Raw genomic sequence first — 19,024 nt, forward strand, 5'->3', positions numbered from 1 at the left:
ACAAGTCGATGTTTAGTTGCCCGAACTTCTGAAGCAGTAACTGGAATGCTTCTGTGTGAAGTTCACACTCGGTGGGGGCCACCCGGTCTGGACGCGATAAGCATCGGCCAGAATGTTTCGACATCCGGGGATGTGCTGAATTATAAACTGTAGTTGCAGACGATCCACTAGATGGAAAAATTTGAATGTCTGCTTTAGGAGAGAGCGGGAGTGCGTTGTTCCCTGGTTGCGCAGGCACCGCACCACAGTTCTGTTGTCTGTGGATATTGCGAGTTGGGCTGACTGTAGTAGATTCTGCCAATGTGGTATGGCCAGAGTTAAAGCTTCCAACCCCAAGTTGTTTACGTGCCACTTTCGCTGAGCGCCGGACCATAGCCCTCAGGCTGTCTGGCCGTGCAAGTGAGCACCCCACCCCTGAAGGGAGGCGTCTGCGAACAGGTGAAGATTCGGGGATAACCCGAATAAAGTGATGTAAGGGTTAAGGAAATGATGAATTGGGCGCAGTCGTTAGCGGCCAATGCTAGTTGTGCTGAGGTGAGTAACCCTAGCAACACTTGCCATTGGCGAAGCGTGCGTGGTTGGTGAAGAGCAGGTGACAAGAGGCGTAGAATCTTGTGCCATCTGGCCCTCGGTACTGATAGGAGATCCTGGTCTGTCTGGAACAGGCCTCCTATGAACTGAAGCCGATAGGAAGGCGATAACTCCGACTTCGCTTCGTTGATTATCCATCCCAGTTGAAATAGTAGCCGTCTGCCTGGTGAATTCCCGGTGGCGTACTAACGTTGGCGTGTGTTGATGACACAGTAGACCGTCCTCTATCTACGACTTGAACCAAGTGTTCGTCAGGTGTAGATACGCAGTTATTGGCTTCATTACTCTTTGAAATAGCCATGGGGTCAGTGAAATGCCAAATGGGAACACTACCCAATGGTAGTGAATTCCATTGAACTGGAACCTGAGGAGTCTGCGGTCGGAGGGATGGGTAGTCGACACTGATCAAGGATCGAACGCATTAATGTTGATTCTGAGCAGTCTCAACGTTGTGAGGCGGCAATAATGTGGACGCTTCAGATAACATTCGTTGAACACGGAGAGATTTGGATAATTCTCATCTTTTCTGAGTCCTTCATGGGTACCAGGCAGATGTGAGGATAAAACCCCGGTGTTAAGACTGGGTTGTGAGCCATCTCTACAGCTCTTCTCACCAACAGTATGTCTATGTTGGATTTTCCAAATCAAACTGTGGTCAATGGTGGGGTTACCTCTACGTGTATACGAAAACCATGATGTAGTACAATGAGTACGTAGTCGTCCTTAAGACTTGCCTCTGCCACGCCCTTTTCAACGAAGGTAATACTGGTCTCCTTTGAGAAGCGCGTCTAGGCTTAAAATTACCTGACCTGCCAGCCCGCTGGGATAGACTAAAAGAGACGTGCTCTAGAGTCTTGGGCACAGTGTCATTCCAAGCGTTTTTGGAACTTGGCGTGCGTGTCTGCGATCTGTTCATTGAACACGGTAGTAGATGACCAAGCTTGACGTAGCATCCTGAGGTTGAAATCAGAGTCCCAGTTGGAAAAACTCTAAAGTCTGCGTGTGACGGTAATCTCCGCCAGAACGGACTCAAGATGAACTTTCATGTGGTCAATCTGACGCTGTTGGAAAATCACCATAGTTTGGAAGTGATCTAATCGGATAGGGACTGGAAGAAAGCCGTAGAATTTATATCGATCTATCGACAAACATAATTTAACGAGTTGAAAGTGTATACAATAAGTTATACCGGTATATGTATGCGTAACTCACTGTTACGCCAAAGCTAGTAGTATTTAAGAACACAAGAATATGTTATACATGCGTAGCTGAGAATTGGAAACAATTTGACTACCCTGGCAGGCAACCAATTGTAACAAAATTCAAAATGGCGACGAACAACAAATGTGTGACGGGAAAAAAGTCTTTTTACGCCTAATGAATTCATATAAAACTACACAACATAGTGAAAGTAATATGAAAAGAATACATCACCCCCCATCGCAGATCAGTGTTAGGACTGTAGACGAAAACTAAAGGCCTAAATTAATCCAAAAGGAGAGCTCCACTGGGACACGTCCTTGCTGTATTGCGACAAGCATTGATGTGAAGAAGGTGACATTTGGTGTCATCAAGGTCACAGGACAGCGGAGGTGGTCAGTAAAAGGGACTTCAGAACAACAACTTTATTTCTTCAGCCAGGACCATCGCTGTTGCGCTGTCCTTCTAGTTGTCGAAAGGCAAGCAGTGAATGCATTAAGGAGTAATGCAGGATAAGTAAAAAAATATATATACTTTTGCGACAGACACAACTGTGCAATTGTCTTACTTGACTGAGAAGTTTCACGATGACGATTCCACATCCTTCTCCTCTGGTATAACCATCGGCATTTGCTGAGAAGGCGTGGCACTGTCCAGTGGGAGACAACATCCGAGCCTTGCTAAGCTTGATGAAATACCCGGGATGGAGAAGTAGGTTTACTCCTCCACAAATTGCCATTGTACAATCACCTGGGAAAAATATAAAACAATAGACCATGTAAACAAACGAACGTCCTGTATCAAAAGGACACTGTGGAGGGGATAAAGATGAAATGACTTTTGGAAAACAATAATAATTTTTGCTTGAATTCACTCTTTTATTTGTTTGTGAAGCATCACATCAACGTCCTAATGTTTTCTCGAATAATATCTGACGGTTTTTGTCATGTTCATAGTGATTGATTGATTGATTAAGTATGGTTTTACACCGCTTTTAGCACGTTATTGGCGTCACGTTTCTTGTTTGTGACGTCATCCTATATTTGACGTTGATACTTGTAACTCAGTTGCCTCTGTTGCAAGCTTTGTTCTTTATTATATTTATTAATAAAGTCACGAACGTGGTTTCTTTAAACATTATTGCCATTGCGCATCACAATTAACGATATTAAAACACAAAACAGTGTCGAATTACGCATCTCTGTACCAGAATTTTCATGTGAAATATGTGACGCGGGTGTTGCAAAATCAAAAATGGCTTCTTCTGACGGTAAGCGGTGTAATATTAGGTCAGTAACAACCATCTTGTATGTTTACTGACGATATACGGGCTCATATGGGGTTAGTAGTTCTGCTCTCTGATTGGTCAATCTCACTTTGAGGCATAATAAGGGATGTCATACCCACCTGCTGTGAGTGCAAGTCATGAGATGCTCTACTCACCTGCTGTGAGTGCCAGTCATGAGATGCTCTACTCACCTGCTGTGAATGCCAGTCATGAGATGCAATACCAACCTGCTGTGAGTGCCAGTCATGAGATGCTATACCCACCTGCTGTAAGTGCCAGTCATGAGATGCAATACTCACCTGCTGTGAGTGCCAGTCATGAGATGCTCTACTCACCTGCTGTGAGTGCCAGTCATGAGATGCTCTACCCACCTGCTGTGAGTGCCAGTCATGAGATGCAATACCAACCTGCTGTGGGTGCCAGTCATGAGATGCTCTACTCACCTGCTGTGAGTGCCAGTCATGAGATGCTCTACTCATCTGCTGTGAATGCCAGTCATGAGATGCTCTACCCATCTGCTGTGAGTGCAAGTCATAAGAAGCTGTACCCACCTGCTCTGAGTGCCAGTCCTGCCTGATGTATTGCCACGATGGAGGAGGAACACGCTGTGTCTATGGTCATGGACGGTCCTGCCAGGTTGTACACGAAAGACACCCTGTTGGATATTATAGAACCGCCCTGTCCTGTCACGGTGTAGTTGCTGACATCCGGTGATACATCTGATATCAAGTGACCATAGTCCACAGCCATGTTTCCTACAATTGAAACAAATTTATATTACCATGAGTGTCGTCGTCACTTGATGATGGAAAGTGACTAAATAAATCTGTCAATGCATAAGTTGTCAAATCAAATCAGCAATTATTGAACTATTATAAACCTACAATGAATATCTGCATCCATTGTATGTGCACTTGTGTGGATTGAATGTCCTGTGCAGTCAAAATGTTGATGACTGGTAGCCTTGTCATAAAAGTTCCCCACTTAACCCCCTGGATGTCATTTGGACATATATGTCCCTACACAAAACGCAGTTGCTGTGCCAGAGGGACATATATATGTCCTTCTGAAACATCATGTTAAAGAATTGAAATAAAATATTTTTGGATTACCCCAAGCCCATAGTAATTGCAACTTCGCAAAAATAGTCCAACACATCTGAGTCATTTTCACAACTCTACTGTCCATAAATAACGCATATGGAGTTAATCAAATCCCCCGTGTTTACACTTAGTTTCTTGCACTTTCAACTAAGTAACTTGAAATTTCAACTTAGTATCTTGACATTTAAACTTAGTAACTTGAAATTTCAACTTAGTGTGTATCTTGAAATTTCGACTTATTATCTTGAAATTTCAACATAACATCTTGAAATTTCAAGAAAAGAATTAAAAAAAACAAATGGCGAAAAAGTCTTCCGTACATATATATGCAGTGCCTAATGTCTTTATTATATACTGAACCGCAAAAGAAACGTCACCATGGATAGATATTAAAGAAACCGTATTTGTCCTAACACTGTAAACAGACTTTGAGACATATTAAACAGATGAAACTTGGCAAAACTTATGACCAAGGGTGAAATAAGTGTCAAATCTTCTTAAAGAGAAACACAACACTAGTCTCTGAGAAAATGGTATCACAAATAAGAATCTCGTGTGTCCGCCATGTGCATTGATGACTGCCGTGCAACGTCGATACATGGAATGGATGAGGCGGTTGATGAAGGCCATTGGCACTTAAGTCCACACTCTTAGGAACGCCTGACGCAGTTCAGCTGCAGTTGTCGGCCTTGGTCGGACGTCATTCAGCCGTCTTTGAATCTCGTCCACAGGTGCTCAGTGGGATTTAAATCGGGACCGAGGGCAGGCGACTGCATAGTTCTGATGCCATTCTGCTGGGGGAAGTCTCTTGTTGCTCTCGCAGTCTGGGCTAGGGCGTTATCATGCTGAAACGTGCCAACTGAGGTATGGCGTGTGATCTCCAGATTTGATCAATGTACCGAGCTGCTGTGACACCATTGCCTCTCCCTGGACAGATGTTCTGGAGGAACACAGGACAGACCCTCTGTGCAAGACCAATTCCACCACACACCACGATGCTCGGACCACCCCACGAGTCTCTCCCAACAACACAAGCATCCGAATAACGTTCCCCACGGCGTCGCCAGACTCTCTCTCTATCTCTCTCTCTCTCTCTCTCTCTCTCTCTCTCTGTTGTTGAGATACATCAACGCCTCTCGTCTCAGAAGAGGACACTTCTCCACTGCTGGTGTTGCCAATGCTGGTGCTGTGTTTCCCCCATGAAGACGATCCCGGCGATGACGTGGTGTCCGAATGGGTCCTCGGTATGGCCTGTGACAGTGTATGTGTCTGCTCGTCAATCGGCGACGCACGGTGTCCGCACTAATGTGTCTCTGGTGTATCCCCATGGTCTGTCGAGCAGTTTCCGCAGCAGTAACAAAGCGATCTTGAGGATGCTGACAATCCTGACGTCGAGTAGTGGCCCTTGGTCTTCCACTACGTGCACGTGGTCGGTCATCTGTAGTATTGGTGGCCTGGTACCGTTGCTGGAGCCTGTATATGGTCCTTACGTGGACTTGAAATGCACTGGCCACTTGCCTGTCGGTTTGTCCAGCTTGCAATCGTCCAAGGGCTTGATGTCGCTGATTTCTTGTCGATCTTGGCATGTGGTAGCAATTCAATAACGAGTGAATGTTATCCGATCTGGGTGGATTTTTATAGGGCGTGAAATTGGGGAACGCATGTGCATTTCAATTTGCATGGAACTGCATCGGGTTACTATGGCCGTTGCCATGATGCATTGGGCGATCGGTTTTATTTTCATCTGCTTTGTTTTTTATCATCAAATTTCACTTTGTCCGGACAAGGTAATGTTAAATTTTAGAAACTTTGACAAAAATTACCCAGATATTCAAATGACAACTTTTCATGAAATGTTACTTGGGGTGACTTTTCTTTTGCGATTCAGTATATATTGTTTATATCACAATATATTTATATCACTAAATAAACAAGAACTATATGATTTTGAATTATGAACGCGTGAATGTCAGTTAAAATTACTTGAATACCTGTTACCGATTAAGCTATTTATTACTCCTGATTGAACGAGTTAGTGTGTCTAAATATAAATAGCTAGGTCTTTGACGGTAGAATTCATTAGATATATATTAAATTCTTAAATTCATAATCTATTGTTAAGTTTCAGTATGTAATTTTGGCATTGATGCTGTATGTTATATTTAAATATTTTATTATTATTGCAAAAATAAGTTTTTATTTTTACGAATTCAAATGAAACCGCACTACAGATATTATTTATAACAATACCGCACTTGCGCATCTATCTCGCACAAACATCTGGGCGTTACTCTCTCTCATGATATGAAGTGGACAACTCACGTTGATAACATTTGCCGCTCAGCTTCCAAAATGATTTGTTCGTTAAGAACCGTTAAATATTTTCTTGACAGACAAACCCTGTCCAAAGTCTATCTTGTTTTCATAAGGCCTATATTAGAATATGCTTCAGAGGTATGGGACAACTGCAGTCAAGAAAATTTCGAAAAACTTGAAATGATTCAACTCGAAGCCGCTCGCATAGTTACAGGTCTCCCTAAATTCTCCTCAAGATCGGGTTTATATTTTGAGACAGGATGGGAATCACTATCTCATAGAAGGAAAAATAAAAAACTTGGTACAATCTACAGTATTGTTAATAACCTATGTCCATCGTATTTACATGACACGTCACCACCCAAAGTATCAACTATTAGTAGATATGAGTTACGAAATCAGAACAATCTGAATTTGCCGTATACACGAACAGTTACATACCAACAATCATGTATACCTTCTTCAATGAAATTATGGAATGAGTTACCCCCTGAATACAGAAGTGCAACATCATTATCAAATTTTAAACATATGATTATAACAACCATTGCAGCTCCACCTCTATACTTCTCAATCGGCAACCGAAGAACTAATATTTTACATACACGCCTAAGGCATTCTTGCAGTTCCCTAAATGCAGACCTCTTTAAAGTAAATTTATCATATACTTTGTCCTGCTCTTGTGGAAACCCATGTGAAAAAAACATACACTTTTTTCTTGAATGTCCCAATTACACTATTCCCAGAAATATCATGTTCGCTAACATTATAAAAGCTGGAACTACATGCACAATACAAAATATTCTCTACGGTGATGTATCCCTAGCTGAAAGTCACAATAACCTCATCTTCAACAGTGTTCAAAAATATATACTGTCGATTAATAGATTCGAGTAACCCTTTATAATAAATATAGAATATCGCTCTGCGACCACTTTAGTTAATTGCGCCATTAGTGTATAAACTGCATGCATGTATATGAATACATGGGTATCTCTACCTCCTTCTGTAAGCATAATATTTACGGGTATATATATCCTGGTGTATGTGTGTAAATATATGTATGTGAATGTATATATATGTATGCATGCGTTTACAAGGGTATATGTGTATGTATGTACATGTAGTCTGTGTATGTGTGCATATATGTACACGTATATAAGCGTATGTATGATTGTGTAATTATATATGTAGTATTGCATGTATTTTGGATTAATGTGTATATACAAGTAAATTGTGTCTATAGGCAATTCTTATGTATGTCTATGTTATTCTTGCAAACATTATGTTTATGTTCTTGTGTAAATATATTTCTCTTTGTTACTATAAATGTAATATGTGCATATGTATATGAGTATGTGTATGTATGTATAAGTATGTATGATTGTGTGTATATATGATTACGTGTATATGTATGTATTTCTGTATACGTATGTATATGTATGTGTGTATGAATATGTGTATATATATGTATAATCAATGTCTGTACATATAGAGTAGAGAAAGGGCCACCTAAGTTGGATAACTTTTGCCCGATCCCGTTGACCATATATGTCAATAAAATATGTTTAAAACAAATAAAACAAATGAAGCTGTTATCGACAGTTTGGTTTCAATCATCCACCATATCGAAGTTGGCGAGAGCGGAACATTTCCGATTGTTCGTCTGGAACATAATACCGTGACCCGCGACCTTTGACATGCCACGTCACAGAGGTTGCAGGTGCCCGAGTGAAACAAAATAAAGTTCGATGTTGTAATCACAAACAGTGTTAATATCAAATCCAATGCAAATACTTATACAATATATGATTTAATCTTTACTCCATGTTTTGATTGTAGAGTCAGCGCGAAGAACACAAGTGACATATATTGAAGACGTACGTGCGCCTCCCGCCGAGAACATGAATATTCATAGGTATAAAAATTGCCCCACGTTGCAGATGACAACAGTGCTATCGAAGCTGTCCAAACAAGCATGTCTGCAGTAGGACAAGGAGATGGTGATGATGATGATGATGATGATGATGATGATGATGATGATTTGGGGAAGTCGGACATATATCAGTCGATTCTCTCGATTCCGACCCCGAGTCTGATTCCCATGAAGAAATAAGCGGGAAGTAGCATTAATTAATTTTCAGTAAATTGAGTAACAGGGCTACTGTCAGTGTCAAAACAATGGCGGGAATACGAATTTGTTGTGTTTTTGCAACTTTCGTAATTGTAGTCTACACGTGACAGTTGTGATGTTTCAAGTGTTAAAAATGTCTACCATACCGGTACCGTTATAATCATAGCAGAAACTATGGCTGGGACGAGTCCAAATTTACTACCCTGGTACCCACCCACCTATTACCCGACCCTACCCGGATACACACTGTATGTCTCAAGAGATAGGTACAAAATGTCCGATTGGGAATAGTTTGACTGTAGCCCTGGACAAAATGTATTTAGATACACGTATTGATCTGGTCATGCATACTCTGACGTTGACTGAAATTTGATCTTCATTCAAACATATAAAAGTCCTAGTGCATAGTCAGAAAGAAATGCGAGTATTAGTGACTTGTAGTGTAACCATATAGTTCGAGATCGTTTTTGTCATTAAACATATATCACATGACCAACCACGGATCCGGCTAGTTCTGTGGGTACCCGGGTCCTTCTCAGTACCCACCCGAACCGAGTACCCGAGTTCCCCGTCCCAGCCCTAGTAGAAACAGCCAACATCCTTGTCTATTATTTCATCAAATATGAATCTTGATTTGAAATGATTTGAAAGAAAGATTCGTTTAATTGTGAAATTTTAACATGTTAACATGTGGCCTACACGTTCGTTTATGGAAGTGCAGTAAAATTAATGAAAAATTTCTTCGTAAACAATGAGAATTATCTGAAAGGATACACTGGTTCACACATTTGGACCTAAAGCCATATTTTTCACGGAGCATCATGTGTCAGTTCTTATAAATCTAAAAGGTCTATCTTATTTTGAAATATTAAAAATAAATAAATGACATGTTTAATACATTTTAAATGTTATATGTTACTGACATAACAGCAAGAATTTAGAAAAAACGTTTATTTTTACTTACTAAGGGGAGTGGCATTGCACCAAGTGACTGTTGTTGTCCTGGTGCAAAATGGATTGGGGGGTCAGCATACTGTACAAATGTTACCTTACCGGGCTGAAGCTATGGCCAATTGTTTAATGAAAATTTACCATCATTGGAATCAAGCAATATTGGAACTTAACACTAACCCACTAGCCTGGGGCTGGTACAGATAATATTGGGTTAGTACAAATGTCTAAATTTCCCCATTGGTTTAACACAACTAAAAGTCTTGCTCTTCGTCTGGGCTTGTAAAGCTTTGGATTTTAGTTCTAACCCTGGAAATGTTTGTGTCAAGATTACACAATAAAAATTGTTAACTTGTGTCTACTCAAGGAAGCCCTTGATTTTTCATTAATAAATTCATGTGAAACACATATATCCTAATCTTTATGTAGTAGTAATGAAGAATAAGTCTTTCAATCTGTACCCAACTAAAAAGGTCACAGGTTATGTATATCAATTACAAGCATAATATTAGTCTTGATGAAAATAAAGTTGCCACGTTATTATTGATATTGTGTTGTAAAATATGCACCATATCTAGTCTGAAATAGTTCTTCAAGAAACTTAATAGATATGTTTAAAAAAATATGTATAAATTAAGATCGATAATAAAAGTAAAATACATGATTAGAGAAATGAACTTCCATGAAATCCTGTGTCCCCAAGGGAGGTAATATAGAACATAAACCATTATCTCCCCTTGATCAATAATAAAACATGAGTCAGCAGTGACATCACTGCTTTGTCACCTCCACGGACGGGCGTTCTTTGTATCCCTTGAGGAAATTAAAGCTTATTGTTTCTATATTTTGCATGTTTCTACACTCATCGTATGCTGCTACATTGTTACCTGTTTATGTGCTGTTACCTTTTGGCCTTCCCATTTGTAATTTGTAACGTTTATCGCTCGTTTGTGGCTCTAGTCACAGTAATTTACGGACGCAATGTTGTTCCCGCCATTTTTGCCATTCAACACTTCGCCACGTCAATTCGTGTTCTGCGTTTTGAATTCTTTCTTTGGCTTGGGTAATATGTATTTTGTTTTGGCGTGCTTAAAGCTTTGCCTTTTCGCAACGTTTTAGCGTAATTGTTTGCTCTCATAAACTTCAATAAAATACATTCAAAGTTTTTGATTTACATTATGCTTCCCGTACTTTGTGGTTTTGCCATATGGTTATGTTTTTGTTTAAATTCTAGATTTTCTGCCTCGCTGCACTTGTAGATGCAGCGGGAACAAATCTGGTCGGGGCCGCCCCTTCTGCTGTGATTGTATGACGCCCTGTACTTTCATAACACAGTGTCATTGTTGCAGTCCTTCGTAGCTGTTTTCCTTCAACTCGATACGAGTATCCAGGACACGCCTCACTCAACATGCTCGTCGGCCCTGACGCTGATATGGCTTACAACTCGGAGACTGCGGTCTTTCTACACCACCCTTTATCGACAACATCTTCCCTCCCGATGACGCCCGTAACGGGACCGGTCTTCCGTGTCCTCCGCCATCTACGTTGATACGCCGGCGCTCCCGAGAAGCAACACCACCGGCGCCTGAGTATCTCAGCCGAGCTTCCCGGCGCCCCTGCCACCTTAGCCAAGCTTCCCGACGCACCCAACACCACCGGCGCTCACAGGAAGCAACACCGGCGGCGCCTGAGTATATCAGCCGAACTTCCCGACGCCCCTGCAAACCGAGTCAAGCTTCCCGACGCCCGAGCCACCTGAGTCAAGCTTCCCGGGGCTCCCAACACCACCGGCGCTCCCAGGAAGCACCACCGGCGCTTGAGTATCTCAGCCAAGCTTCCCGGCGCCCCTGCCACCTTGGTCAAGCTTCCCGGCGTTCCCAGGAAGCAACACCACCGGCGCTTGAGTATCTCAGCCAAGCTTCCCGGCGCCCCAGCCACCTGTGCCAAGCTTACCGGCGCTCCCAACACCACCGGCGCTCCCAGGAAGCAACACCACCGGCGCCTGAGTATAACAGCCGAGCTTCCCGACGCCCCCAGCGTCCCCGGCGCCCGCGGCGCCTGAGTCAAACGATTCCCGGCGACTGAGAATCTCAACCGATTTTCTACTTCGGGTCGCCATTCGCAATTGCCTCTCCGGCGCCACTGGCATCTCCTTCTATTACTGACATCTCATGGATCGTCATCCCGAGAGGCAAGGTGAATCTACGCCTTTCAATTATCGCCGCTCCTGTCGCTGCTCACCCGTACGTCGTCGAGATTGTTACCATCGTTCAATTTCCTGGGAGGAATCTTTTCAAGCAGTAGACATTTCGTCTAGTTCAACTTGCCCACTGGTTGCCTGGACGAGGTTTTGTTTTGCGACGTTCTTCTTAACCCCGTCCTTCAAAGCGACATGCTTTAGGAGAGATTACCTGCAGGGTTTCCATCGAAACAGAGCTTCTGGTGTACAGCGTCTGTATCAGAACTGGCGGATCTTCACTGTTCAGGCTCATGAAGCTTGTTTGACCCCTTCGTCGTCATAGGCTACCGGATACCCGCTTCTCGGGATCATCGTTGACTGGTCTCGCATATCACGGTGTATCATATCGTTCTGCACCGGCCCCGCCATCCGACGACGACATCCGCTGTCTTCTTCGTCGACATCACCGGCACCAACGCTCCTCTGCCCTGCCTTAGCGCCGGCGTTCCTCAAAAAGGCTCTTCCTCGGCGCTTCCCGGGTTTTCCACGGCGCCCCCGGGGCTCCCGCGTTTTCTTTCGCAAAACTCGGGTACACCACTTGAGGATTGTCTGTGTTTGGAGAGTGCACCTCATTTCCGGCTCCAATGCGGCTTTCTCGGCTACTGCGCAGAGTGATTTACATGTCACTTGTCAAGTACTCCGACTCTAAACAACTCCGACCGGAAGTAGGTCAAATGACCAATGGCGAGCAGTGTAATGTATTTCTACAGATTGGTTTGCATGCTTACATGTATGCCTTCCTTCTCTCCCTTCCTTTTTCCAAATTAGTCAAACATTACCAAGTTACAAAGTTTGATTTGCATGAAAAATGTACGTCGCAATTATGTTAACCTGTTACTTCGGATAACGGTAATACATAACAGGCAACCACGTCGCTATGGAAATCAATCGCCAAAATGTTCCCGACAGATAGATTGATTCCAGAGTTTAATGTCGATTATACTTTGAACATTTCAAGACAAAAATCCCATATAAATCTAACTGAAAAATAAATGTTAGCTTACAGGTCCTGTATTGGGTTTGTGTTCAGTATTCCAAGTCTTGAACACTGCTTGATGGCCATGCAGGGCCGAGAAAATGGAAATCGGGAATATTTGACCAGATCGCAACGTTGGAATCTTTGATGAATGAATGCGTTTATCACCCGCACATTACGACAGATTTCAGACCATCGCTAGAACAGTAAGCTATGCTTACAGAATGAAGTTACTATTTCGGTTGCTGTCAAAGATATGGTAAATACAAAATCCCAAACGTGCATATTTTATTGTTCTGTGTTTGTATAATCGTTAAAGGTTACAAATGAAAATAAACCAACGTTATTTAGGATTCATAAAGATAGAGACTAACTCGTTCATTCGTCTGTATGCAAATTTCGTCGACGTGCAAATGGACATGTCGTCCGTCATCGCCCGGAAGGAGTAATTTTAGTGAACTGATTTACATGAGCCGTGAGGAATTTTCCGGTGCCACATAAGTAAAAATATGCCATGCATAAGGGCATGTTCTTTGCAGATTACCTGATGTGATTTTTTACTAAAAAAACAATAATGGCCAAAAAGAATAATGATTTATTGCAATGAAGAAAACACAAAACGGCGTATAACTTTTGTTTTGAAATGCGGTTTCGTTCTCTTCTTTCTAAAGGTACGTAATTTTAAATTTCATAGGTAAAGTTGCACATAACAATTGATATGAGCATGTAGGTAATAAACCACAGATTTTAGGGATAAGATTTCATTCCTTTATTATAAAAAGTTTTGTCATTAATATGCATTTTCCGACATAATACGAAAATGATAACGTTATTATTTCACTAATTTACGGTCAAAATGGCGTCACACATATTTGACGATTTCGCTGACTATTTTCCATGGAGATGTTTCATTTACACCACGGTAATCGTGAAACAAACAAGCTTTCGCATTAACCTTTTGGTTGTTACATTATTGGAGATTTACAACCCGACGAGACGCACTAAGTATCCAGTGGGTATGTCAACAAAATAGCCGCCATGGACATTTTGTAAAAAATCGCATATTCAATACGTTTGCCGAGCTATAGACTACTGATAATCACGTTAATACTTTACAATATTTACATAGACAGTTAGGGAATGGTAAGTGTAAAATTTAAAAAAATGTGGGTTTTACCGTTGTTAAGTTACGTCGTTTTTAGACGAAGGTGTGCAGTTTTCACAACGTCACTCGCAAATAAACTCGGCACAGCGATAGTACATAGGCTATTTATAGGTGGCAGCCAGAGGGTAAAGGCCCAATCTTCTGAGCGAACATACTAAGTATATCATATGCAAATCAATGCAGGACTTAACATTCATTTATACTGAAATTTTAGAAATGCCATTGACCATCATTAGGTTTTGGAGCCTAATTGGTAGGAACAGATATCAATGTGTATGGTTTCGAGCATGAAGGGTTTTCGGTTGTGTATAAGGTGATGTATATACTGCTAAATGGTGGGCCGTTAAAGACCTTGTAACGATGTGAACAGTGCCATCATTGGAAAACTGTGTCGATCACATGGAATGTAATAACCTGTACATGACTAATCACACGAATAGTAAATCTTGTATATCAGTCCCAATTAAGTGAGTGAGTGAGTATGGTTTTACGCCGCTTTTAGCAATATTCCATTAATATCACGTCGGGAGACACCAGAAATGGGCTTCACACAGTGTACCCATGTCAGGAATCGAGCCGGGTCTTCGGCGTGACGAGCGAAGGCTTTAACCACTAGGCTACCCCAGTCCCAATTAAGGGAAGGGTACAACCGATGTTGATCGTAAGGGGTGTTAACCATCTGAACCATCCAAATAACAGATGTTTAATCAAACCTATGAACACTCCCACTTTCTGTCCCGCTATCTGTTGTCTGGTGATGCCGGCGTCCTCCAGCGCCATGTACGTGCACTCCAACACCTGGCGCTGCTGGGGGTCCATCTGGGCAGCCTCGGTTTCGTTGATCTTAAATAGCTTGTTGTCGAAGTGATCGAAACTGCAAAATAAACACGAAGGGTAATTTCTCACAAAGCTTAATTATAGTCAACTGAAATGTCTCATAATCATAATCACACAAACAGTAGTTTGTAACAAGCTTCGTCCTCATGTTCACAACTTATAAGAAAACAATAGTGAATATGTTATTCATGGATATACGACTATTGTTGATTTTTATTACTTTTCTATGAGCCCTGCTTTCTTTGCGTAGCTCTTCCCCGCAGCATTGACGTCAGAGTCAAAGAAGGCGTCCATGTTCCATCTCTCAGGGGGGATATCCACCACGTGGTTCTCTCCCTTTGCAAGGACATCCCAGAATTCCTCCAGGCAGGTGGCGCCAGGAAAACGACAACCCACGCCTATAATGGCTATTTCGTCACTCATGCTTCCTTTCGACTGCATCCTAGAAAAATGGAACCTGGGGCATTAAGACGTGTCAGTGTCATTTCTCCCGGGCAGTCAAGCACTTATTTTATCATTATCAACCCATGACGAATATTGAGCATAATTAATCTACCTAGACATCTCAGTAAAATGTCACAATACATCGCGTGACATTAGTATGTATCGTCAAAAGTTAAGCTGTTTATTTTTACTCTTCAGCTTACTTAAAAAATAAACGACGAGTAGTCGTTGTTTACCGTACAATAAAACACTGCAGGAAGAATAAACCATGAGGGGCGTAGCAGAGTATGGAAAGGGTTTTGTCTGTCCTATTAATATGGTACGGGCGATCTGGCTCTTCTGCATCCTCTGTATATTCAAGCAAAATGGAATTTTATTCAAGCATACCTTGCAAAAGAAACGCGTTTTCTGAAACGAAGTTTGACAAGTTTATTGCTATGGTGTGTAGTTTTTACTTTTTAGTCCCCATTATATTGTGTCAATAATTGATTTATTTATTAAAACTAATTTAGTTTTGGAAACAGTAAATAAAATCAGTGAAATAAAAAAATGGATTTCTTGAAATCACAAATTTGAAATGTATTTATTGATATTTTCCTGGTACATATCACAACAAATAAGCTGTAAGTCAACACTAGTGTTGTTTCAATCGTCTGTCACGCTTTTAATTTAATGGATATTTTTATTTGTGCTTGTTTGTGAATTAGTAATAATTTATTTCAAGATATTTAGCAATTTTAATAGGCTAAACCTGACATCGTGCTAAAGGAACTCTTGTAATCTATGCAGTGAAGGGGTCATTTTATGTGAACAGAGCAGGATAATTACATTAATTGATATAAGAAATTCGATTTATTGACATCTACTATTAGCCATTAAAATAATTAGATATTACAAAAGAATTATTGACATTACAAATTTCATTACAATACATCACAAAATAAATGATTTATATCACTAAATAAAATTAACGGTATCAAAAATGCTTCTGATGATTAAAATATCTCAAGTTTCTTTTATATGACATCTTATTTGCCTTAAGGCATTTGGAGCGTTTGCAAATATCACGAAATACATGTACATCAACGCAAAAATGTTTATATTCGTATATGTTCAGAGGGTTTGGTTAAGGTGAAGTAGTTCGGAGTGAGCTAAGGCAGGCGTCGATTTGGCGGAAACGTCGCTTAGGGAGAAGTGCAGAAGGGTGGCCGTCAAATCTCAAAATGCTTACTTCTGTGTTGGACGTTATTCTCTCCAAAGTAGCTGCACCACCTCTTACATTTCAAGACTAAGTTCATGAAGTCGGTGTTCTCAGGTGCTTGCATGGCTCTCAGCAATCGTCTCCAACCACACATATTCTTTGAAACAGCAGCGTGCCTCAAACCCTTCTTCCCTAAAATCCCCCGATCAAAGTACACGCTCAGTTTCGCATTTGCCATTTGGGTGGTACAGTTATGGAAGATAAGAGTTATAGAAAATACATGTTTTACTCAGTGTCACATCGATATTAATACAATTCAGCATATCAACGTTACTTTTGATATCCAAAAACAATTTATCCATAAACACAGCTAAGAACTCTTGAGGTTAAGGGTGACTGTACACATGTGTTTGTAGCACACGGGGTAAATGTGTCTAAGTATAGTTGCTACGTATTGTTCGGTGTTCAGGGAAGGTTGTATTCAACCAAAATGCAATCTCTAAATAAATTACAGTACAAACTGGTTATAATGCCACTATTTGTACATTAGAAAATATGGCATTATTACCAGGCAGTTGACCTGACTGACATAAAAGATTGACCTGACTGACATAAAACAGAAAAGTTACAAGAAGCAAAACAAATACAATTCAGTCATGTATTCATTCAAACATGATTTATCCAAGTTGCATATATACACACTGCACAATTATGAATACTTATTTGATTTGGAAAAGTCTTTGACTGGCGTTTGTCTTGAGCCAGCTGATTTAGTTGCCACAAAGAAAGATTAATAGAGGATTCACTGTGAAAACAACTAAAATCAATACACTTAAGACAGGGTCTGGTTTCCAAAATATGAACGATAATAATACATATTGGTGAACATTACCCTCTCCCATACCAGCCCCCACCCCAACCTTTGGCGCTCGTGCAATCACATCAAACATTGCCACAAGATACATGGTCTGGAGCTCAAGCGTGACCCAACCACGAATGAATGTATATAGACTGTGGTTACAGCTACCTAAACTACCGGGCAAAAGAAAGTTTTCACTTTAAAAATAGTTGTATAAAAAGCAAAAAAGCTGGTACAGGTTTGAACCCCCGCAGAAAACATTCACCCAATGCAACATGACCACAACCATATGTAATTGTTTTCATTTTTTTATTATATTGCTATGTAAGTAGAAGTTGCTGTTTACGTAGATGCAGGCATTTGTGTTTTGTATCTATTATATATGTGTAGGTGTGCAGGTGATGTATTTAACTGTATTTCTGAGTGACGGTAGATTGGAAATAACTGATGTATATGAGAGTAAAATTATGAAGCCGGTTGTCCGTGCGTGCGTGTGTGTGTGTGTGTGTGTGTGCGTGCGTGCGTGCGTGCGTGTGTGAGAATGTGAGTTCGTGTGTGTATGTATGACTGTGCGGGCATGTTGAACATGTTGAGTAACACTGTCCACAACTTGCTTGATATCATTATCAGTAAACATTTACGAAATATGACCACGGAACCTACACGTCCTGATGGATCCTGACTTAATTTGTAACAATTGTAACTGTACACTCACAGGTTTTAACAAATTTGCACCTAATATTTCTGATCACAACAATGTATGTTTTTCAAAACACGAATAATTCATATAAAAGACAGGTTTGGCTTTGCAAACATGGTGATTTTAATAAAAGTAGCGTTCTCATTTCGCAAATTAAGTGGAATGGACAATTTGCTGTATGTAACGATGTTCACTACATGTGTGGTGTGTTCATTCGAATATTAAATGCATCATGACATACCACATAAAACTATAACCGTTCGACCGTCTGACAATGCCTGGATTAATAATGAACTCCGACGTCAATATAGATCACCAGACATACACGGCAGTATTGGGGACATAACAAATAATTAAAAAACATAGCAATAATTTTGATAATATGAAAAAGGTTATATTGAAATATAAATAGATAACTATATCCGCAACTGACTAATAAAAATAATACTTATTACTGGAAACTATTGAGATACATTATAATAGATGGAGAAATGACAACATATATTCACCCTGGTTATATCGATGCTAGGACCTTTAAGCCTTTACTGATACTGACAAGGCTAAAGTTCTTGATGATTATTTTGTTCTATAAATACTGTTTCAACTAATAAGCATCTTTTACCTTCCTTTGAACGGCGTTGTGAATCCTTCCTTGCTGACGTCACCGTACAAGACCAAGATATTACCATCTAGTAGTAGTCCTGAAAACATTAACCAAACATTGTTAAAGCCAACAGCAGATTACAACAGCATTATGTATGATCTTCAAGAAATCTCTACACTGTTCAACATTTCCATTTGACTGGAAATTAGCTCATGTTATGTCGTTGTATAAGAAAGAAGACAAATCGTTTCGAATTCCTTCGAGTTATAGACCAATAAGCTTATTATCCATAATTTGTTTTTAATTTTTTTTACACAACTATTTTCAAAGAAATCCGCTTTTATATAAAGATCAAATCTGGATTTGTTCCAGGCCACGCTACTGTCTAATAAGTACTTGAAATACATAATAATATT

At 40.6% G+C, this 19,024-nt stretch overlaps 1 protein-coding gene across 1 annotated transcript in view; it reads right to left on the minus strand.

Moving 5' to 3' along the window:
• Nucleotides 1-18,692, minus strand: part of LOC124121732 (hybrid PKS-NRPS synthetase LUC5-like) — a 30,785-nt gene extending 12,093 nt beyond the window's left edge. Inside the window, exons 1-5 of the mRNA XM_048384367.1 lie at nt 18,627-18,692; nt 15,021-15,242; nt 14,677-14,837; nt 3,631-3,834; nt 2,360-2,541 (exon numbers count right to left, since the gene is read on the minus strand). Coding sequence (XP_048240324.1) covers nt 2,360-2,541; nt 3,631-3,834; nt 14,677-14,837; nt 15,021-15,241 — 768 coding nt within the window. The 5' untranslated portion in view covers nt 15,242; nt 18,627-18,692. The remainder of the gene's footprint in view (nt 1-2,359; nt 2,542-3,630; nt 3,835-14,676; nt 14,838-15,020; nt 15,243-18,626) is intronic.
• Nucleotides 18,693-19,024: the final 332 nt, after the last annotated feature.

The sequence above is a fragment of the Haliotis rufescens genome, unplaced genomic scaffold (genome assembly GCF_023055435.1).
Source record: "Haliotis rufescens isolate VD_foot unplaced genomic scaffold, xgHalRufe1.0.p SCAF_5, whole genome shotgun sequence".
Lineage (NCBI taxonomy): Eukaryota > Metazoa > Mollusca > Gastropoda > Lepetellida > Haliotidae > Haliotis > Haliotis rufescens.